The sequence below is a fragment of the Hippocampus bargibanti genome, linkage group LG04 (genome assembly GCF_051943395.1).
Source record: "Hippocampus bargibanti isolate YZ-2025 linkage group LG04, ASM5194339v1, whole genome shotgun sequence".
NCBI classification, from domain to species: domain Eukaryota; kingdom Metazoa; phylum Chordata; class Actinopteri; order Syngnathiformes; family Syngnathidae; genus Hippocampus; species Hippocampus bargibanti.
The window spans coordinates 28,211,843-28,233,117 of NC_142737.1; the positions used below are offsets into that span (position 1 = coordinate 28,211,843).

A 21,275-nucleotide genomic window follows, 5' to 3' on the forward strand; every position below is an offset into this window, starting at 1 on the left:
TAGAGGTGGCATGTTTTTCTCCCATGCTTGCATTTCTCCGGTATACCGGTTTCCTCCACATTCAAAAACTTGCATGGTATGTTGATTAAACACTCAAAATTGTCTCTAGGTGTAATAATAAGCACAAATGGCAACCAGTTCAAGGTGTACCCCGCCTACAGCCTGAAGACAACTGGGATAGGCTCCAGCACGCCTCGCGCCCCTTGTGAGGAAGGGCAGATCAGATATTGCATGGATGGAAATACGGTGCTTGAGAACCAATATTTTAACACATTAATACTCTTGAATGCTCAGAATTTCAGAGAAGCCGCAGTAAACCCACGCAGGCATGGGCTGAACACTCAGACTCCACAAAGGAATGTTGGGGCCAGAATCGAACCCTCGACCTCTGCACTCCGAAGCAGACGTGCTCATCAGTTATCACTGTGCTGCCCACTTGAATTGATATTATTCAAAATGTTGGCATTTTCACAGAAAATGTTTTTAAACATGAGTCAACTTAATACAGAGCATGCAGGAGAGGAAATTTGGCTTCTGTCAAAGGCCTAATTGAAAATGGGATTAATGTGAACATTGAAGATAATAGTGCTCATTTAAGTATTAATAGTTAATATTTCTGATACCTTTGTTTTTTTTTTTACTACCTGTAATTCAACTGCAATCTGTTTTCAACGTATTTCTTTTCAGGCTGTACAGCTCTTAATTTGGAAGTGGTGAGTGAACCATACAATGCTGGGGCCAATGTCAGTGCTTCAAACCATGATGGTTTCAACCTCCAACATGATGTTGGAACGTTTGGACATTATCAGGTGATAGAGACAAATCATATTTCTCCTTCACTGTGATATTCAGAAATTTCTGGAGTACTTGTCCTTAGCACCAACTTTACAATTAAGCCCCTTTTGCATTAATAATATAAAAAAGTCCCTTGTGGTAAGGTTACTGTAATTTATGAATTTTACAGATTTTTAGAAGTTATTCAAACACCCTATTGTACTCTAGATGATCCAAAAAAGTTCCAAATGTGTACTTGTGAAGGTCCAATGGCTTGTCACAGCACCTGTACACCAAATATACCCTTGAACGTTTTGTTTGGAAAGGTGAGAGCAACTTGAGCATCTGTGCCAAGCCATATCTCTGATAAAAGAATACTTTCCAGATTGTTTATGATTAATGATAAAAGCTTTGTTTTAAAGAGTCGGCTAAAGTAATGTCTGTGCTGGACATGCGGTCATTGTCGCAGGAATGCAAAGTGCTGACATGTACCTGATTGTCACCATTTAAAATGCTTTGGTTGTGCGTGCGGGATGGATGTGTTTGTCTGTGACGGTTTGAATGAAGAAACTGTTCAATGGGGGTGGTAGCGATAGGGGAGAGGGGTTGGCTCTTTGCAGAGCTAGTGAAGGGGAAAGTGCTGGTAGAATTGGCATAGTGAGATTATTATTGCCATAGTTGAGGGTTGAAGTAGAAGGGCACACACTGAGTACTTTGTAAAGAAGAGTCAACTGGGAATGAAATTGATGACGTCATGGTGGATGATTACAGCTCATAACACCATCTGCCCAGTAAGAAGAAGGATGAATCAAGAAAAGGTTGACATTACTTAATAACCATGCATTTAAAATAGAACTGAAGCGCTTGACGCCATGGGATAACCTTGGTAAAGGGATGCTTATCCAGACAGACTCTCTCCAAGTTCTTGGCAAACCAAAGTCGGCATGTAATCTCTTTTTGTTTGCTCCAACTGTTGACACACTTGATTGTCCCTATGTGGACAATGAACCGGGTTATGGATGATGGAAGAGAATAAAAAATACCAGGCAGGATGTTCACCATTGTCCATAACCTTTGCTGGGGGGATAACAGCGGTTGATGGTATCGGAATAATTAATATGTCTTATGACGCTGTGCTCAACTCTGACGGTGGTTGTTGGAAACAGAGGATGTGAGGAACGAGCTCCAGTAGAACTGTAGACTCTTGTATGAGATTACAGGGCCAGGTGGCAGTTGAGGACGGGACCCTAATGAGTGGCGCCAATGAGGTGCCTCACTCATCATAGGGGACATTGTATCATGGGGCATGGAGCATTACCTGTGGGCCGACGGCCACGGGTAGACTTAACCACTCCAGAATTCCTGCCTGACTTCATGGTTGTGGGCAGCGGGGAATCCCAATGAGCACCTGACACCAAAACCCCAGGCTCAAATGCAGAAGTCTCAGACTGTGATGATGCAATAATAGGAGCAAGAAAATCATACGCCAGGGAGCAAATGGATTTTTTAGGATCATTTTGAGGAGTGTTTGTGGTGCTCTCTGTTCTTCTTGCTCAAAGACACCACACATTAAAATTTCATTTATGAATATTAGTGAAACTAAGTTGTTTAACTATAATATTTTTTATTGACTCATCAATTCAGATACAGCGGAATTACTCAATCCACCAAGTACTTTTCCCCCGCTAGATACAAAGCCAAGTGAAATAATTTATCACAGGTTGCCATACTTCCAATTGTCACCATCCTAATATCAAACAAATGGGCTTTTTTTCATCAGGTCGCTGATGGTGTAGTGCACTGGTGTCAAAGTCAAGGCCAATGTTGCCCCCCCCCCCCCACATCACTTATTCAGCCCATGAAAGCAAATCAAACTTATGAAATTCCATGATGCTTGCTAAAGTTGGAACCAAAATTTCAAATTGTCCCATGGAAACCACAATAACAGTCATGACTTTTTACTTCAAATTTGAAAACGACGTATTCATTAATTTGTTGTGCGCTCTACATGTAATATGTGGACGGGATTAAACATCCTAATGGCTTCCCCAAATTTATAACAGCCCCGAGAGGAAACGGTAAATACAATGCGGGCCACAGCAAAAAATAAATAAATAGTTTGACACCCTTGGTGCAGTGCGACAACTGGCTGATTTGTCTTAGCAGTGTGGGATCAGTTTGCATTCAGTGTCGGTGTGAATGTGGGAATATATTATTGTTAGTGTTTGTAAGTGCATTGTGACTGACTGGCGACGGGCTCAGGGGCTAATCTGCCTCTTGTTCTCAATCAGATGGGATCGGCTTCAGCTATTCCTCTTCTTCCGCGACCATCATCATGATAAGCAGTGTTCAAAATGGATAGATGGAATTTCCAATTATTGAAACATAGTAAATGTTAAGCAGCCCAAAGGAGAGCAAACAGTATTCATGGCACCAAGTGAAATGTTTTCTATCTACAAAGTAAGACAAGGACGAAGCAAAACACAATACCGATTTAGGTGTTTACGGAGCTCTAGGCGTGTATTTTTTTCAGCTCGGGCGGTACCATTTTAGTGGCAATTTACTGGTTGTACTGTTCAATGTTCCTTTTGCCGTCCCATGTCACTGATGGAATAGTATACAGAAGTAGTGCAAGCGGTGATTTGGCCTTTACAGTATAGCATTTGCACACTGCAAGGTAGACATTACACATGATTTGCAGAAAATTTTTTTACATGTAGCCTGCAATTGTTCATTGCCTTTTGTGGAATCTCAAATAGTTTGACAACACAGAATAAAAACATCACTGCTCGAAGTTTTCAGTTTTTTTATTTGTACCGTAACTGTCCTCCATCAATGTCCCTTGATGTTGTCTGGACCACCGTATACGGTTGTGACTTTCAGGACGGCATTGCCTCATTTATCTCGTTTGTCCATTTTCCTGCACCTATTGCAAACCTCCCATTTCACAGTTGTGTGTTTCATTCCTCAGGATGTGTGGCACTTTGCCTGTGTGCAAAAACAGATTGACAGGCAGGCAGCAAAAGAAAGCTACATTTGTCTCCAGAGCTCTGGCTGCAGTTTATCCTGGATAATAACTTTGCAATCAGTTCTCAATATGTCCAAGACAATGTTAGATTACATTTTACTAGACTGCAAAAAAAACTCTGTTTTTGTCAACACTGCAGTGTAAGATTTGACATGAGCTTGCAAAGCTGACAGGGCTAATGTCACCTGGCCTCCTTATTTCCCCTTCTTCTGTTTTTGAGGATACTGTATATGTTTTGTAGTTCACCAAAGTCAAGGATGCTCAAGAATAAGTTGTTGACTAAGCATCCAAAATGGCAAATCTAGCACTAGTCTTCTCAATTCTCTATGATCGCATGCGAAAAAAAAAGAAAAAAAAAACAACTGGACACTTGTAAATATGGGTTGATGCAATACAGCTACATATATCAATATGCCTTTCTTGATACTTGCACTATGTAGTTTTTTTTATGAAACGGTTTTGCACATTTATAGTATACAGTCAACACATTTTTATTTTGCTATGCTTAGAATATCTTGTTTCTATCCTTTCACCCCCCCCAACACACCCCCTTTCAAATGTCTGCTGTGGACTGCAAATGTCCCCATTCTGGGACGAATAAAGATTTTCTGATTCTGATAGTCATTTCTTGATAGCTGAGTATTAGCATATTTGACAATAAAGCTGACTGACTTTGACTTTTACTTGAGTCTTTGTTGGGTTTCATCATTCCCATGACCGTCCTTTGTTTTTTTAGTAATGTTTTTAGATTTATTGACAAGATGTCATGATTCCGATATTTATTGTGCATCCTGAGTTTGTCAAAGTCAGCTTTATTGTTAAATATGCTAATATGCATGACATACAGCTCAGATGAAATTACTGTCCTCTCAGACCCAGCGTGCAAGTCACTTATAATGACTTTAACAAACATAATAAACACGAAAATGCCAATTTGCCAGGAGAGGGGACCCACTGTATGTTCACGCGCCGCCATCGTGGGGAAAAAAAAAACAAAAATAACAAATATGACAACACAAAGACACAGAGAGTCATTCATTCTTTAGGATTTGCTGTACCCTCTTTGTGGCGTGTTTTGAGACAGCACTTGACGTGGATGTGCGCGCGACATGGAGGGGTACTGCAGCTTGGTGAACGAATATCAGCCAGTGCTTCTTGTCTTCCCTTTGCACTGCTGTTGGCATTGCACCTTCATAGTGGTGCATTGATGCAACTGTAGTTAAAATACAAAGCTGATGCAGAGAGACATCAATCACTCACTCAGCACAGGTGGAGCTTAACGTGGTGTTGAGCAATATAATTGATCTGGGTGGGAGCGCCAATAAAAATTAGCTGGAAGGCGCTGCCCTGCAATTTTGGGGGGGAAAAAACCTGTGTGTGTGTGTGTGTGTGTGTGTGTGTGTGTGTGTGTGTGTGTGTGTGTGCGTGCGTGTGCGTGTGTGTGTGTGTGGAGGGAGGGGGGGGTTCTACCAAGGCACTACCTCCACCATGCCGGCACAACAAACAGTGATGACAAGTCTGTCAAGTTGTCAAGCACATGCTTAACCAAAGTTAAAGGTCTCCTCTGTTCCCTACCTAAAAGTTGCATGCACACCACACACACACACACACACACACACACACACACACACACACACACACACACACACACACACGCACACGCACGCGCACACGCACGCACACACACGCACACAGAAAAACTCATTAGGGACAATAGAAGTACTGAAGAGGGCTTTGTAATGTCTGCCTGGTTCTCAGTGTTGCTAAATGTCATTTGATCTGCATTTTAGTTTAAAAGTAAGTAGTAAAACATGTCCTATTTATGAGTCTTTCAGTTTGTTTTGTTGTTTAAAACAAACAAAACGTTGTGGTGTATATATGTGTTTTTCTGATTTATTCCTCTCGTTTACCAGGTGATGTTCTCAGAAAATAATTTCTCTTACCCTCTCGATAAGAGACCTGAATCCAGACGCTCTGAAAAGTCGATGCATCATTACAGCATTCGTTCTTCTCAGGAAACACTGACCACAGGTCTGTTGTCCCACTCTGCTGACATGTTTAATTCTGATTGCTCCAGTCGCTTCCTGTTTTTGCCACTTCCTTATGAGAACCTCAAAATAATGAGATCAAACTGTCAAATATTTCACAAACATAGAAGTGGGTATTTCAGTACCTCTCTCCCTACTGGAAGTTCTTTGAACTTTTCCAGTAATGGCATTATAATTGTCTCTTCTTGTAAATCGGTGTTTGTGGATATCTTTTGTCTTGCAGTGACGAGCAGCCTGACTCATATCATGAACATTAAGGCAGTTCATTTGGTTGCTGATGAAGAACTGATACCAAATGCTATACTTGACCACTACTGGCAAAGCCTCTTGCAGGGTGACGCACGATTAGAATGGTAACTTCTCCACAGTCTCCCAAGTTAGAGTTTGAGGTGTCTCATGTAATCGGAATGATTTTTAGTTAGTTTTCTAAAATGTTGATATTAATTTATGCCACTGTTTGACATTGTTTCTGTTTAATGTATCTATTATCAAATGTGTTATTAGTTTGAGGGTTTGTGTGTTGTCAGTTTATTTGTATTCTTTCATGGAGTGAAATACGCTATAAAAATAAAGAATAAGAATAATCCACTGAAATCATATGGATATTATAAATACTAAACATAACTGAATGGTTGGTATGTGTTCTTCATTGATTCTCCCACACTGGTAAACTTAATGCTTTGTCAACAGTAGCATCTATGATGGTCATTTGGATTGGTTGTCTAAATCAGTGGTCCCCAACCTTTTTTGTGCCACGGACCGGTTTAATGTCAGACAATATTTTCACGGACCGGCGGATAAATACAACTAAATAAAATGATACGACAGGCAAGGAAACTGTTTTTTCCTTTCTTTTAAATATAATAATAAATGTGAATCCATTGTGTATTTTTATACAACTTTATTCGCAGAGTCCTGGTAACATCGCGCCAACAACAACATATGTAACATCATCTCTGCCCCTTTAACGCTCTATGCCATAGAGCGTTATGGCATAACGCTTGTCCTAGACAAGCGTTTTGACATGCGTCAAGAGTAAGCCATAGACGGATGTAATCTGGTAATTTTTCATTTTTCAAAATAAAACATAGTTCGGATTCAGATAATAAATAAAACGGAAATTATGTAAAATATTTATTCTTTCTGCGCGGCCCGGTACCAAATGACCCACGGACCGGTACCGGTCCGTGGCCCGGGGGTTGGGGACCTCTTGTCTAAATAATACATAGGCACATCTGAAGAAAATGTAAGGTCTCAAACTCATATTTGTCACCGCCGACATTAATGTTTCCAGTTTCCATAGAGGGGCGTTATGATTGAGAAACCACATCATGAAGTCAATAATAGTCTTTTATTCATCTATAGTTTAAGTTACTGCAATAGGGGTTTTGGTTATAAGAAAATGTACAATTACTCTCTTATATATAACGTGCTCAGAATTGGAAATTTGGGTAAACATGTTAGGAAGCATCATAGAAGTCAGGTTTCAGGGTTACTTTAGGGGGTTCAATCATTTTAAATACCTGTCATCTAAAAATAGCAGCAGAAACAAAAAACAAATGCAATGCAAATTCACCAACACATATGACCCAACCCAGTTTCTGTGCGGTGAGAGCTCTTGGGTGCTCGCCAACTGAGGTAGTAAGAGCATAGTGAATGTAAAGTAATAGTGTTGGACAAAGTTCTGTGGTTGTGGGAGCCAGTAGGCGGGCTGATCCTGAGGCTCTTCCCCTCCTACCTTCCGTCACTTTGCGCAAAACAGACTCCAGTCTACGATGGACCTTCAGACGTAGCAGACAGGATACACACTCACCCTTTTTATGTCAAAACTTTCTTCACACATGGAGAACTTTTTCCTGCTGGTTCGCCTCCCAATGTGCTGTAACACCAACAGACCTCATTCAAGGTAACAGAACAAGACTCACTTTGTTCAGTATTTTTTCAAATTGTACTATGTTTGTGTGCCACTGAGACTTACCATGTGACATGTTCATCCCATGTGAAAGTACTCAACTCAACATAGCGCTTTCACAATTGCAGCTGTAATAAAGCATTCTACAAACACAAGATCAAGCATCATCGTGATTACAAAGTACAACCACAGCAAAATAACATTCTTCTTCTTTCTTACATATTGTAATGCCACTGAGCGTATTAAAGAATATTTAATTATAATAAATATTTTATGCTGTCCTAACTGTCCTTTGAAGTCAGATTTTGTCAACTTGTGTGGCGGCCCCGAACCAAACCGTGGAGGAAGAATACAGGATTGATTCGATGGCTGCTATGTACAAATGTCTTTAGCAGCCTCAGGAAGTACATCCTCTGTTGGGCCTTTCTCAGGATGGAGTTGGTGTTGACCTCCCACTTCATGTCATGGAAGACTGTGATTCCCAGGAAGTAGTGTGAGGGGCAGTTGTGGTGATGGACGTTTCCTGAAGTCCATTATCATTTCTACCGTCTTGAGCGTGTTCAGCTCTAGGTTGTGTCGGCGGGCAACATAGCTCCAGCTGTGCCGCTTGTTGTCGGTATGCAGTCTCATCGCTGTCCTTGATGAATACCGATGACCGTGGTGTCATCTGAGAATGTTATGAATTTGACAGCTGGGTGCGTTGAGGTGCAGTTGTTTGTGTAGAGGGAGATGAGCAGTGGAGAGAGGACGCATCCCTGTGGGGCTCCAGTGGTAGTGGTGCGTGTTGATGATTATATTTTTCCCAGTCTCACTGGTTGTGTCCGTCCTGCCAGGAAACTGAATATCACTGGCAGATAGTAGGGGATACACGGAGCTGGAGAAGTTTGGGGGTGAGGAGTTCCGGGATGATGGTGTCGAACGCAAAGCTGAAGTCCACAAACAGGATCCTTGCGTAGGTTACTGTGTTGTCGAAGTGCCCGAGGAATGTTGTCGAGGTGCTCGAGGATGAAAGCATCCTTTTCACCAGTGGATCAGGGACATCATAGTGAAATGTGCACGGCTGCAACAAGCTAAATATTGAAAGCAAACACGAAGCTGTTGCAACAAGGCCAAAAGATGGCCACAATGATGACAGCACAGTCTCCAAAGGAGTCTTGGTTTTGTCACACAATGCCAGTGACTACAACTCTGAAATTGAAGAGGTCTCTGTTGATTCAAGTGAAATCTACATGGCATTCAACATTTCTGTTGGTTCAGAAATTACTTTTGGTCCTGCATACAACACAGAAGAAGATGCAGACATCACACTGATATATGTGTGTCCACCTGATCCACAAAATGTGATGACAATAACTGTTCACTACACTGACACGTTGAATGATATGATCATATAATTTTCTGAAAATTATATTTTGAACAAATCACTCGATGTGAAAGTCACACTCCCAGATAATACAGAAGCATTAGATCTGGAGTATTGAGAGATGTTCTCACAAGCTTTGGGCAAGAATTCTATGACCTATGCACCCTTGGTAAAACAATTAAAGTTATATTTATTCAGGATGATTTTCCAGCAGAAAAGTGGAAAGCAGTTGGGAGAATCCTTGTGAACGGTTACCAAGATTGTTGCTATTTCCCAAACAAACTTATGTTTCCTTTCCTCAAGATGCTTTTCAAATGTGTCTACAAGTGATCTAAAAGCCATTTTATGCAGTTTGTGAGCAGCAATGAAGGGCTTTTCACAAGTGGACCTAGATGATCTTGTGGAAGTTCTTGACAGAAAAAGACTCTGCTGAAACCTTTCCCACAAGACTGCAATAAATAGCACACAAAGAGCTGATCCAAAAGCCCATGTTTGTGATTGACTGCTTCAGTGTGGTTATTCTCCACTGTGTCCTCGTCAGTGTAGAAGCACTGAACAAGTTGTGCTCTGACTTGCACATGTGGAAAGGTTCTGCATATTGCTGACAGCTATGATAATTTCCCAAATTTCCAGTGGTCTCGAACTCGCGGCCCGCGGGCGAACTGCGGCCCCCGAAAGAATATTTTGCGGCCCGCCTTGATATGAAAGATTAATGTTAGTGCGGCCCGCATGATTGATACGAATGAAACTTGTATGTGGAGCTGAACAAGTAGGCAAGAGAAGCCATGTTTAGGACAGTTCATGTCCAATATTTTATTTATGTTAAGAAAGCTAAAGGTTAAAGAACTATTAATACTGACATTTGAAGCTTTATTAAAAGAATTAGTTTTCCTGTGGTTTTCTCAGTCAGTATCTGCCTTATGATCATTATAATTATTTTATTTATTTACTACTGGTTAATTTATTTGTTATTCATTTTAAAATGTATTCATTTAATTATTTTTTTGTGTGTTAAACATAACGATTTTGAGAACATTGGAATGTTTAATCTATGCTTTTCTTATGGAAATCATGATGTGGCCCAGCCTCACCCAGACTCTACCTCCAGCGGCCCCCGGGTAAATTGAGTTTGAAACCCCTGCTATAGAGTATCCGGGTGATGGACATTGTTTAGCTTTTTCATACCGAGTGTGCTGCCCCCAGTAATTACGTTACAATGCAGTACAGTGCCCCTAGTGGTGGAATAGTTTAAACCACTCAAAAACGTTGTGGAGTAGCCATTTTGAAATCGTGGAGAGTGGAGAGTTGTGATTACATCCATGTCCATCCTCTTTCTATCGACTTGTTCAGGCACAATCTGTAAATACATTTACACGATTATACATTTTATTGTTTGTTGTGCAAGTTATCTATAATCCTACATCGATATTTCGCCAGTTAAGCATTTCACATGTTTTCCATAGGATCATTGAATGTGCTAGACTAGAGAATAGGCCTGTTTCATTCATGTTATTTTATATGCATAATTGGATGCTGTACAACATTTGTATTCTTTTTCTGTTTGTATGCAGTTTTACAAGAAAGACTTCCATAAAAATATTAAACGGTGGATTCTCATCTTCATGTTTTTATTGGAAGATTGTTAAGCTCGCTGTCTACACACCAACCATTTGGTCAGGGCAGAAGAGTAAAAAGATTACCTATACGTCGAAAGCATAACTGTGGATTGGATACATATTACTCTCCTTCAAAATCAATATGTCAGAGCCCAAATAAATGTTTAAACTGGAAGTCAGGTCAGTGTGTGAATCATCAAGTGCTAGTCAGCGCTCTTGCAAGTCAAATTCAAGCCTGGATGCTGCAGCAGCACGGGCAAAGGTGGAGGCCGCCCGCAAAAGAGCTGAATATGCTTAACTTAGAATTGACATGGAAGTTGAACGAGCCCGCATTGATGCAACGTTGAATGCTCTTAAAGAAGAGAGTGAAGCTGAAGCTGCACTGGCTGCAGCAAAGGTATTTGAAGCAGCAGCAGAAAGTGAAAGTGGTTGCGCTGACTTGGCTATTGGACCTGCTCTATCACCGGCTGTATCAAAACAACACGTTGATGACTACATTGACGCACACTTTAGCCCCCAAAATGACGATAAAGGTGATCACAAAGGGAAATCAGTATACGCTCCACAGCGCCATGATAGGACATTTCTCATAATAGCCCGAGCGTGTTGCAGCCTGGAGCATCTCGTACAACCCAGCGTTCTGAGCAACCCCAGGCCACACGACGGCCAGTCTTCCCTCATGCCAATGTTGATGCCTTCAGATCACACTCACCACAGGGCAACAATGCAGCAAGTGTAACCGGCCTCAGGCCTAGGGGGTACCTGATCGGTTCAAACGCGTCACAGGCAGGTAGCACTGTGAACGACAAGGAAAGACGACACGAGACAACCGTGTTAATCAGCTTCACACAACGGCATTTATGACCACTTACTCATCAAAACATCAATTTCAATATCAGAATACATTCATGTGTAGATCTATACATTCAACATCTATACATTGTATATATCCTCCACATTCGCACATGCTTATGCACGTCTGCCCGCTCGTGTGTGTTGTACTGGGAACTACAATTGACATCCAAAAATCCAAATTCATCAAAGCCACAAAATATTCATCAAAGCCACAAAACAAGGTTTCATATCTAGCATCGCCCAATAAGTCCCCAATTACTTTAACATCTTGAGAATGTCTAACACTTATTTTGAATACCTGTGAACGACGAGGAAAGACGACACGAGACAACCGTGTTAATCAGCTTCATACAACGGCATTTATGACAACTGCGCATGCGTGAGCTGAGCCTACATCGCCTTCCTCTGTTCCACTCACAGGCGCGTAGCGCCCTCTCCTGACTTGGTAGTCTCATCGACTAACATACAATAACAGAGATCGTTTCTAACCCCCTACACTCTCCCCTGTTTTAAAAGATGTCCCCCGACATCTCGACTATACCAACAAGTAGTCAAGTACCAGTAGAAGCACAGTCATCTGTCTGGTCTCCGTAGGGTGGTGTCAATCACATTATACTGCAACTACATTCAAGTCCATACCGTCGGGGTAGAGTAGCAATAGTGTTCAGGTTGCACTAGATAATGAGTCGTGGGGTAAGGCATGCAAGTATACAACACATTTACCCCAGGTCTCCAAGCCTGGTATGATGGATGACCCAAGTGTTCATATGTAAATATCTCTCTGGGTCTTAGAGTACGAGTAGACCTTCGTGGCAGCGATTCCATTCCACTTTGTGACGCGGTGTCCGATTCCACCAACTCCGCCGGCGCTCCTGCATCACCCTCATTATCATCCATTACAAGTTGTTCCGGGCTTCCCTCAGCAGGCAGGCTGTCAGCTGGTGTTGGTTTTGGTAATGATGCTGGTACGACCAGTGGAAACGCTTCCTCTAGCTGCTGCCCATCCTCTGGTTCCGTAGTTTGTGCCTGGGCGTGGAATTCTGATGCCACAGCTCTTAAATTGTGCGGTTCAGGTTGAGACACCTGATGACTGCCTGTCCTCCTTGTATACACAGGTAACCGTCGTAGATTGTATGAACATGCAAGCTCTCCACGTAAAGTCAGGGACAGGCTTACACCGAGGTTTACAGATGTTTGTGACCTTGCTGCCTTTCTCGCTCGTCGTGACCTTCTCACAGCAAGGTTCAAGGTGTTTGACAATCAGCCTGAGAACTATATGTCATGCCGATCTACCTTTTGCAATGCCATAGACGGCTTGAGTCTCAAACCCAGTGAGGAGCTAGACTTACTTACCAGGTGGCTTGATGGGGAGTCACTTCACCATGCCCAGCGGATCAGGGCAGTGCACGTAAACGATTCAGCGGCTGGACTCGACAGACTATGGCAACGATCGGAAAAGAGTTATGGTTCTCCCGAAGTTATTGAAGCTTCACTATTCAAACGTCTTGACAATGTGCCTATAATCTCTCTCAAAGATAGCCGACGTCTTCAGGAGCTTGCAGATCTTCTAGAGGTGGAAGCTGCAAAGAATGAAGGTTACCTACCTGGCCTCAGTTTCCTGGACTCATCTCGTGGCATCAATTCAATTGTTGAGAAACTTCCATACAACCTCCAGGAAACATGGGTTACTCAGGGTACCCAATACAAGAGAGAGAACCTTGTCCTTTATCCACCATTCTCTTTTTTCGTTAACTTTGTCAACAGTTACACAGAAATGAAGACTGATCCCAGTTTTACCCTCCCCGGCTCCAACACAGGTCCCTATAAAGATGAGAAACCTCCCACCAGCCAGTGGAAGGTCAGGACTCCCATTTCTGCTAATAAAACTGAGGTTGAAGCCTCCAACTTTTCAAGCGGTGACAAGCCTCCCATAGACCCGGAAAGACATTGTCCCATTCACAACAAGCCACACTCTCTCAGGAAGTGTCGGGGTTTCAGAATGAAGACCCTAGACGAGAGGAAGAACTTCCTTAAAAAGCATTTCATTTGTTTCAAATGCTATATGTCCACAAACCATAGAGCCAAAGACTGTAAGACTGCAGTTCGCTGTTCAGAGTGTGACAGTGATCGTCACCTCTCAGCTCTCCATGATGGTCCAGCTCCCTGGATGGCAAAGGAGGCTGTGACTTCCAAGGGTGATGGCGGGGAGCAGGCTGAGAACTCCACTGTAAGTACATCCAGCTGCACTGAAGTTTGTGGAGAAGGCTTGCATGGAAAGTCACCCAAAATATGCTTGGTCAATGTGTATTCCAAAGGATACCCTGAACAGAAGAAGAAAATGTATGTGATGCTGGATGACCAGAGTAATTTGTCACTTGCCAAGTCCGCCTTCTTCGACATGGATGAAAAGGTTTCTTCAGCCGTCATCTGTGCTTCTTACACACCAACCATTTGGTCAGGGCAGAAGACCGAGTAACTGTGAATCAGCCATTGTGGGTTGCATCAGCACTACATTGCTTGGGTTATATATAGTATATTGTTCACTGTCATCAATATATTTTTTTGAAACAAACTTGGCATTTTTGCTGTTTAATGGTTTGTATAGAAATCACTTGCATTGGTGTTAGATTACAGTCATAGTTCTGTAAAGTTCTGGTTCTTTTTTATATAAAAAGGTCTAAGAAGTTCTGCATAACCATTGGATGGTTGTTTCAACAGCTTTGCCGTATTATTTATCGATGTGCCTTGCTGTGTCGAGGCTCCAAGGCATGTGCAGAGTAAACAGGTGAAACAATTTGCGAAGCGCGGTTCAGGGAGTGTGTCAATTTCACTTGTGGCCATGCCAAAAGCCTTGGAACGCACATGGTTACGCCCAATGCCACGCGAGGCGGGGTTTCTATGTCATCTCCTCTTTCATCTCGAACTGCTTCATGTAATAAAGAGGGTACATTATGATTTGTCTGTCTATGTGCTGACATATTGTATTTGTGTTGTCATATTACAGTAAAGTCTCGTTATATCGATATCGGATATATCGATAGTCCCGGTTATATCGATACTATTTCTATGCACGCACGGAGAAAATTACATGCAAACAGGGTCGGATATATCGATAGTCCCGGTTATATCGATATTTTTTCGGACTCCCTTGAATATCGATATAACGAGACTTTACTGTATGTCATATCGTATTTGTTATTTTGTTCTTTTGACTTCAAGACGTTGCCCTGAGAGTGGCTGCTTTTCCAGCAGCTCCTGTATTTTGTTTTCCTCCTTCTTTCATTACTTTTCATAACTTTTATCGACCGTTCACAACAAAAAAGAAGAGAACATCCCCTGTCTGGGATCATTTTGAGCAGATCTCTCCAAAACAGGTATAAATTACAATAACCAGTGCTTATATACAGTATATTGCAGTGACGTGCGATGAGGTTCATGGCTGGTGAGGCACTGACATCATCAATGACGTCACCGCTCGTCTCTACTTAGTATTTGAACGGTAAATGTGAAAATTCAGCGATTTTGAAAAAAAATGCTAAAACGGTGAAGTTAAATGGACAAGAACATTAAAGTACAAATCACTAAATACATCTGTTTAATTTATTTTTTCATTTGATATTTCCATGACAGCTTTCCATGATGACAGGTGAGGCACTGCCTCACCTGCCTCCACTGACTGCACGTCACTGGTATATTGTAAACTGCTGTGACAACACGGCGTATCCTTCGTTTTAATGTCTTCGACTTGCTGATATTTTAAAAGGTTAAGTGTAAACTTTGTTCGAAAGAACTGAACACCAAAATGAATGAAAGGTGTGTCTTGTTCCTTGTTTGTGTCACACATCACAACCCCCTGCCATTTTTACACAAGAGGATTAAAGAAAAAAAAGTTGGCAGGATTCTGAGTTTTATCTCACAGTTCTGACTTAGTTTTGAAAGGCACTTTTAAAGCACAACTGACGTCTCCGGACAAGTTGTGTCCATCATTTCTAAAATGGCTTCAAATGACTTCTATTGAGCGTATTTTAATAAGATTCCACCGCATATAGCTATATTTCACGTTTTAAGACTCACGCCGAATATTCAGGAAGTCTTGTTTTTGAGTTGGTGACGAGTCCGTACGTGACGTCACGAAAGGAACCCCCCTGACCGAAAACAAGACGCATTGTAGCGGTCCTTCCATCACGTTAATGTATTTTGCTGTATTTGTTTGGTCTGGGGACCTTGTGTTGCACCCAAAAGCCGCCAGATGACGGCGTCCAAGCTCTATACAAGCATTTATCAGCCTGTGTTTTTATTTTCCAAGATGGCGCCTGAGTAGGCAGCCGTCAGCAAGTGCTCTCATGAGCCTTGCTTTTTGTTGTTGTTTTTGTCTTGTTATTGTGTTTTCTTTTGTCACTTTATGTTGTGCGTCGTGTGGAACGGATATGGATTGTTTTTCAGTATGTTTGGCCACGACAATCATCAAGGAGAAGACTGTTGAGCGGTTGCGCCTTTTCGGCAGCATGGATATGCCAGTACTGTTTTTGAATGGGAGGAATGTCGGAGCCATTTGACTACCATCGCTGGACAGCTCTGGGGCCATTGTGCTTTTTTGCGCCTGTAATGGGCAGCATCTTCACAGCCCCGCTTTGTTCAGCGGACAGGTCAGTGCTGTTGGACAGTCTGTGGTTGGATGGATGCATTGCTTGAGGAGCCCACGATAAGAAGAAAGGAGCGTCAGCGCAGAGCGCCGATGCCTGTGTGGAACTGTCGCGGCTTGGAATTGAAGCGGATTAATGTGGGACAGGAGATGTGAGACAATGTCTTTTCGTCAATGGAAGCTACAGCTTCGTGTTTGCTTTCAACATTTAGCTTGTAGTAGACGTGCAAATTCCACCATGACGTCCCTGATCCACTGCTGACATGGATGCTTTCAACTAGAACTGCTTCATGTCATCACAAAGAGGGTACAGCAAGTCCAGAAGAATGAATGACTCTGTGTCTTTGCGTTGTCATATTTGTTATTTTTGTTTTTGCCAAGATGGCGGCGCGTGAACACGCAGCGGCTCCCCTCTCCCGGCAAATTGGCGTTTTCATGTTTGTTAAAGTCATTATAAGTGCCTTGCATGCTGGGTCCGAGAGGACAGTAATTTCATCTGTGCTGTATGTCATGCATATTAGCATATTTTGATTGGATTGGATTCGATTGGATATGCCTTTATTAGTCTCACAGTGGAGAAATTTACATTTCACAGCAGCAAAGTGATGAAAGGAATGAAAGTAGAAAAACGAAATACATGAGCTGCTGGAAAGGCAGCCACTCTTGCGGACTCTTGCCTTTTTTAGTCTCACAGTGGAGAAATTCACATTTGACAATAACGCTGACTTTGACTTTTGACTGTGGAAAAGGAGGTGGCCACAGGAGGTCGCCATTTTGTGCCTCTTTTTCAATGAGACATTTCCCCTCAATGTTGCCTCATAATGGCACGGAATAAATTCTTTAATCGATTGCAAACATGTATGCTTTCCTCTTCAGAACTATTTGAATCATATTCATAACTGGATGTGTAACAAGAAAGCATATTCTACGAATCTGAAGCCATTGTTTTGATTCTCCAGCAATGCGAGACGTCTTGGCGTGACGTCACAAACTGGGGGTGAGACTTCCTGAAAATGCCCAATTCGCAGCTCAATTTTTTGCAGATTTTGGACACTTTAAGTCATTTTTATTGGTGTTTTGCGTTTGAATAAAAATATCATACTGCCTGTTTTGGGTATTTTCGATGCTATAAAAAGTTTTTCTGATGTCAGTTGAGAAACAAAAAAGTGACGTCGGTTGTCCTTTAAATTAAATATCTTGTTATTACTATTGTTATTCTCAGAATCCTGATTCCAATCTCAAAATTCTGACTTCAAAATGTGAATTCTCACTTTAAAATCAGAATTCTGAGATTAAAGTGAGAATCTTGCCAACCTTATTTTTTAACTGTCGCCTCCATTGGTGAGAAAGTGGCTGAATTCTCCATTTCAATTAAATCTCAGACGAGTAAATCAGACCTACCCAGAGAATAGCACTTCTATTTTTGATTTCATATTTTAAATCATTCCAGTTTTATCAAGAGGTTGCTATTTTCGCTGTCATTAGAGAAATCTGATGTGTCATTCAAGGTAACGGAGTGAGGAATTGGACAGCACTCACCAAGACATCTTGAAAGAGCAAGGTTAGTCTATTCTTTTGGAGAGTGTGTGTACTGGATATGCGTGTGTGTGTGCGTGCGTGCGCATCTGCCTGAGAATGCAGAGATCGCGGTTTGTTGGAATCCGGGCTCTGGCTTTCCTGTTTGGAATTTGCATGTTGTCCTCGTGCCTGCATGGGTTTTCACTGGGTACATGGGTTTCCTCCCACATTACAAAAACATGCATCAGAGGTTAATTGTGCACTCTAAATTGTCCCCAGGTGTGACTATAAGTGTGTATGGTTGTACCCGACTACTGGCCTCAGCACACCCACAATTCTTGTGAGAATAAGCAGTTTGGATAATGCCATTATATTGTATATATCGACGTACGGTTACATGTACATACAAACTTTCACAAATAATGAAATATTGAATTAGCCTTTAATGTATTGTATGGCGTTTACTCAAATAGGCACTTGAAAGGTCAACATTTTCAAACGCTTATCTTTGTGTGTGTGTTTTTTTTACTTTTTCTAGAATGAAAGTAAAATGTGGCTCCTCCAGATGTAGATTGAGACACATGTGCTGCCTCTTTCTTGTGACTCTGGTGGCAATGTGTTTCCTGAAGCTGGTCTACCTCAAAGTCACAATGGGGGAGAGCATCTACATTGAATCGCACAGATTTACCGGCAGGCTATCTGGAATTCACAGCCACACGTATGATGTCAACTGCACTGCTATCTACGAGCTTGACCCAGTGGAAATCGGCAAAGCTCTTGAGATTAAACAAAGTCTTGTTCCCGTTGATGATGATGATAGTACCGTGAGTCTGACCTCAGACTGTCCAGCTTTTATGAAAACCAGAGGCTATAATGCCGTTCTTACTTCTGAGCTGGAGCACAACTTTCCGCTGGCTTACTCTTTGGTGGTACATAAGAATGCACCTATGGTGGAGCGTCTTCTTCGTGCCATCTATGCACCACAGAACATTTACTGCATTCACTATGACAAAAAGTCTTCTCCGGCATTTATTAAGGCCATGGAGAACCTTGCCTGTTGTGTGCCTAATGTGTTCATTGCTTCAAAACTGGAGTCGGTTATATATGCCCATGTCAGCAGGCTCCACGCCGATCTCAACTGCCTCTCTGACCTGCTGAGGTCATATGTCAAGTGGAAATATGTGATCAATCTCTGTGGCCAAGACTTTCCTCTCAAGTCCAACAATGAGCTAGTGAGGGAGCTCAGGCAGTTGCAGGGCGGTAACATGCTTGAGTCGCGTCGCCCCTCTAAACTCAAAAAGCAACGCTTCAGCTTTCATCATGTGATTGTGCCGCATGAGGACCACAATCGTCCCATTAAAACCACAATCGCCAAAGATGTTCCTCCGCATGATATCATGGTGTTCGTTGGGAGTGCATATTTTGTCCTGTCGCGCCAATTTGTCGAGTACATAAGCAGCAACAAAATGGTGACTGACTTTCTGGCATGGTCAGCAGACACTTACTCACCAGATGAACACTTCTGGGCAACCCTTGTCAGGATGCCAGGAGTACCAGGGCACATTCCCAGGTCAGAACCAGACATTACAGAATTACAGAGTAAGACACGACTTGTTAAATGGGATTACTTTGAAGGACGTTTATATCCACCCTGCACGGGTACGCATTTGAGAAGTGTTTGTATCTTTGGAGCTGCAGAACTCCGTTGGCTCCTCAGTAATGGTCACTGGTTTGCAAACAAATTTGACCCAAAAGTGGACCCTGTCGTGATCAGTTGTTTGGAGGAGAAGCTGATGGAACTGCAGCACTACGAGGCAGAAAAAAAATAAAATAAAAAACAAATTGCACTGAACTTCAGGGCATGGCGGAAAGAGGACGTTGAGATTTTCTAACATATGTAATTATAAAATAAACCGATACTTGTCATTGTCATGTCTTGTCAGAAATTATTGCAAAAATGAAAATATTCGATTGAAAATGTCTGCACATCTTTAGGCAATAAAAAAGATGCAATTGGAGCATATAATAATAATAATAATAATAATAATAATAATAATAATAATAATAATAATAATAAGCTACTCCCCTCAGGCAGGCGCTACCGATCCATGCGCACCAAATCCAGCAGACATTTAAACAGCTTCTTCCCCCAAGCCATTAACTCTTTGAACAGTAGCCGAAATTGAACTGTATAGTGCCTCTTTGCAATTTTTTATGATGATACTAGTGCAGCGTGTTCGACCGGAAACAAATTCCTTGTGTGTTCTACATACTTGGCAATAAAGATGATTCTGACTCTGATAATAATAGTAATAACAATAATAATAAATTTTATTTCTAAGCGCCTTTCAAAAATCTCAAGGACACTTTACAGTCACAGGATCATCAGGATGATACCCTCAAATTGTGATATCTGAATGAGAAAAAAATAATTGCCATATTGAAGAGTTTGCAAAGATTTTATATGCAGTTTTTCAATTTTGGATTATCGTTGATTTTCTCTGCAATGAAAATTTCACTGCAATGTCCACAAACTTTTTTGTAAGGATCACATACAAAAATGTCAACGTTTTGAAAAAATATATATATGTGAAGGTAAGATATGCAAAACAAATATATTTTGCATTTGAGTAAAAAAAAAGACAACAAACTAGATAATTAATCCGAAAATGCAGTTATTTTTATGTTTTTGTATGTTACTTGAAGAGTTCCTCCACTCCATTATGCTGCTACTCAGCATAATTATCAAATCTGTACTTAGACAATCTTCACACACAACAGCAAGTGAAAGTTATCAAAATGTACGCTATTTGCTTCTGAAACCGAGTTATCCTCATTTTTCAGGGATTCGTAAACAGACGTGACGATTTTAACCAAAACATGGCTAATGGCTGCACGGTGAAAGAGGCACATTCAACAACAAAACCATGCAGTTCTGTTTTTAGGGTTAGGATTCTGGGCTGTAAGTTTACATGTTCCCATGTTTCTGTGGGTTGTCGGTGTGGGAGAAAGCCTTTCTCCCACATTCTAACACATGCACGTTAGGCTCATAGAAGCCATAAAGGACAACCGACGTCTCCGGACAAGTTGTGTCCATAATTTGTAAAATGGCTTCAAATGACTTTTACTGAACATTTTTTACAAAGATTCCACCTCATATAGCTATATTTTACGTTTTAAAGGACAACCGACGTCTCCGGACAAGTTGTGTGCATAATTTGTAAAATGGCTTCACATGACTTCTACTGGGCGTATTTTAATAAGATTCCACCGCATATAGCTATATTTTACGTTTTAAGACTCGCGCTGAACATTCAGGTGTCATCATCTGGTTGGCGACCAACGGGGGGCGCTGTCGGCCCCGCCTGCACCTGCACAGGTGCTGGTCGTCCCGATCAGATTGGCGACCAACGGGTAGCGACGTCAGCCTTGCCTGCAGCCTCGCAGGTGCTGGTCGTTTTAATCACTGACACTTAAAAGGACACCCGGCACGACCATCGGCGGTCGGTTCATTGTTTG

The 21,275-nt window shown here is 41.8% G+C and overlaps 1 protein-coding gene, 1 long non-coding RNA gene and 1 pseudogene across 4 annotated transcripts; all 3 read left to right on the forward strand.

The window, feature by feature from the left end:
- The first annotated feature begins 689 nt into the window (after positions 1-689).
- LOC148899614 (uncharacterized) lies at positions 690-6,413 on the forward strand. The gene is made up of 3 exons (XR_016114870.1): positions 690-809; positions 5,716-5,833; positions 6,074-6,413. It is a non-coding gene; the product is annotated as an uncharacterized LOC148899614 (long non-coding RNA).
- An 807-nt stretch (positions 6,414-7,220) lies between these two features.
- Positions 7,221-19,803, forward strand: gcnt4a (glucosaminyl (N-acetyl) transferase 4a). Of its 3 annotated transcripts, XM_088994998.1 has the most exons (3): positions 7,221-7,756; positions 17,747-17,799; positions 18,295-19,799. In XM_088994998.1, exon 3 carries the CDS (start codon positions 18,296-18,298, stop codon positions 19,583-19,585), a length of 1,290 nt encoding a protein of 429 aa, XP_088851124.1. In that variant the 5' UTR covers positions 7,221-7,756; positions 17,747-17,799; position 18,295; the 3' UTR covers positions 19,586-19,799. The 3 variants fall into 3 exon arrangements, 2 of the variants coding, with proteins under 2 accessions (XP_088851124.1, XP_088851125.1); XR_016114767.1 differs by lacking the exons at positions 17,747-17,799; positions 18,295-19,799 and adding an exon at positions 13,414-13,836; XM_088994999.1 differs by lacking the exon at positions 17,747-17,799 and having other exon boundaries at positions 18,295-19,803.
- LOC148899616 (uncharacterized) lies at positions 8,668-10,070 on the forward strand (annotated as a pseudogene).
- Positions 19,804-21,275: the final 1,472 nt, after the last annotated feature.

Bases quoted from the DNA above. Each gene is read 5' to 3' on its own strand.
- gcnt4a (XM_088994999.1), top strand. From the start codon at position 7,671: ATGTCAAAACTTTCTTCACACATGGAGAACTTTTTCCTGCTGGTTCGC. The intron at 7,757-18,294 runs GTAACAGAACAA...TACTTTTTCTAG, and splicing joins ACCAACAGACCTCATTCAAG to AATGAAAGTAAAATGTGGCT.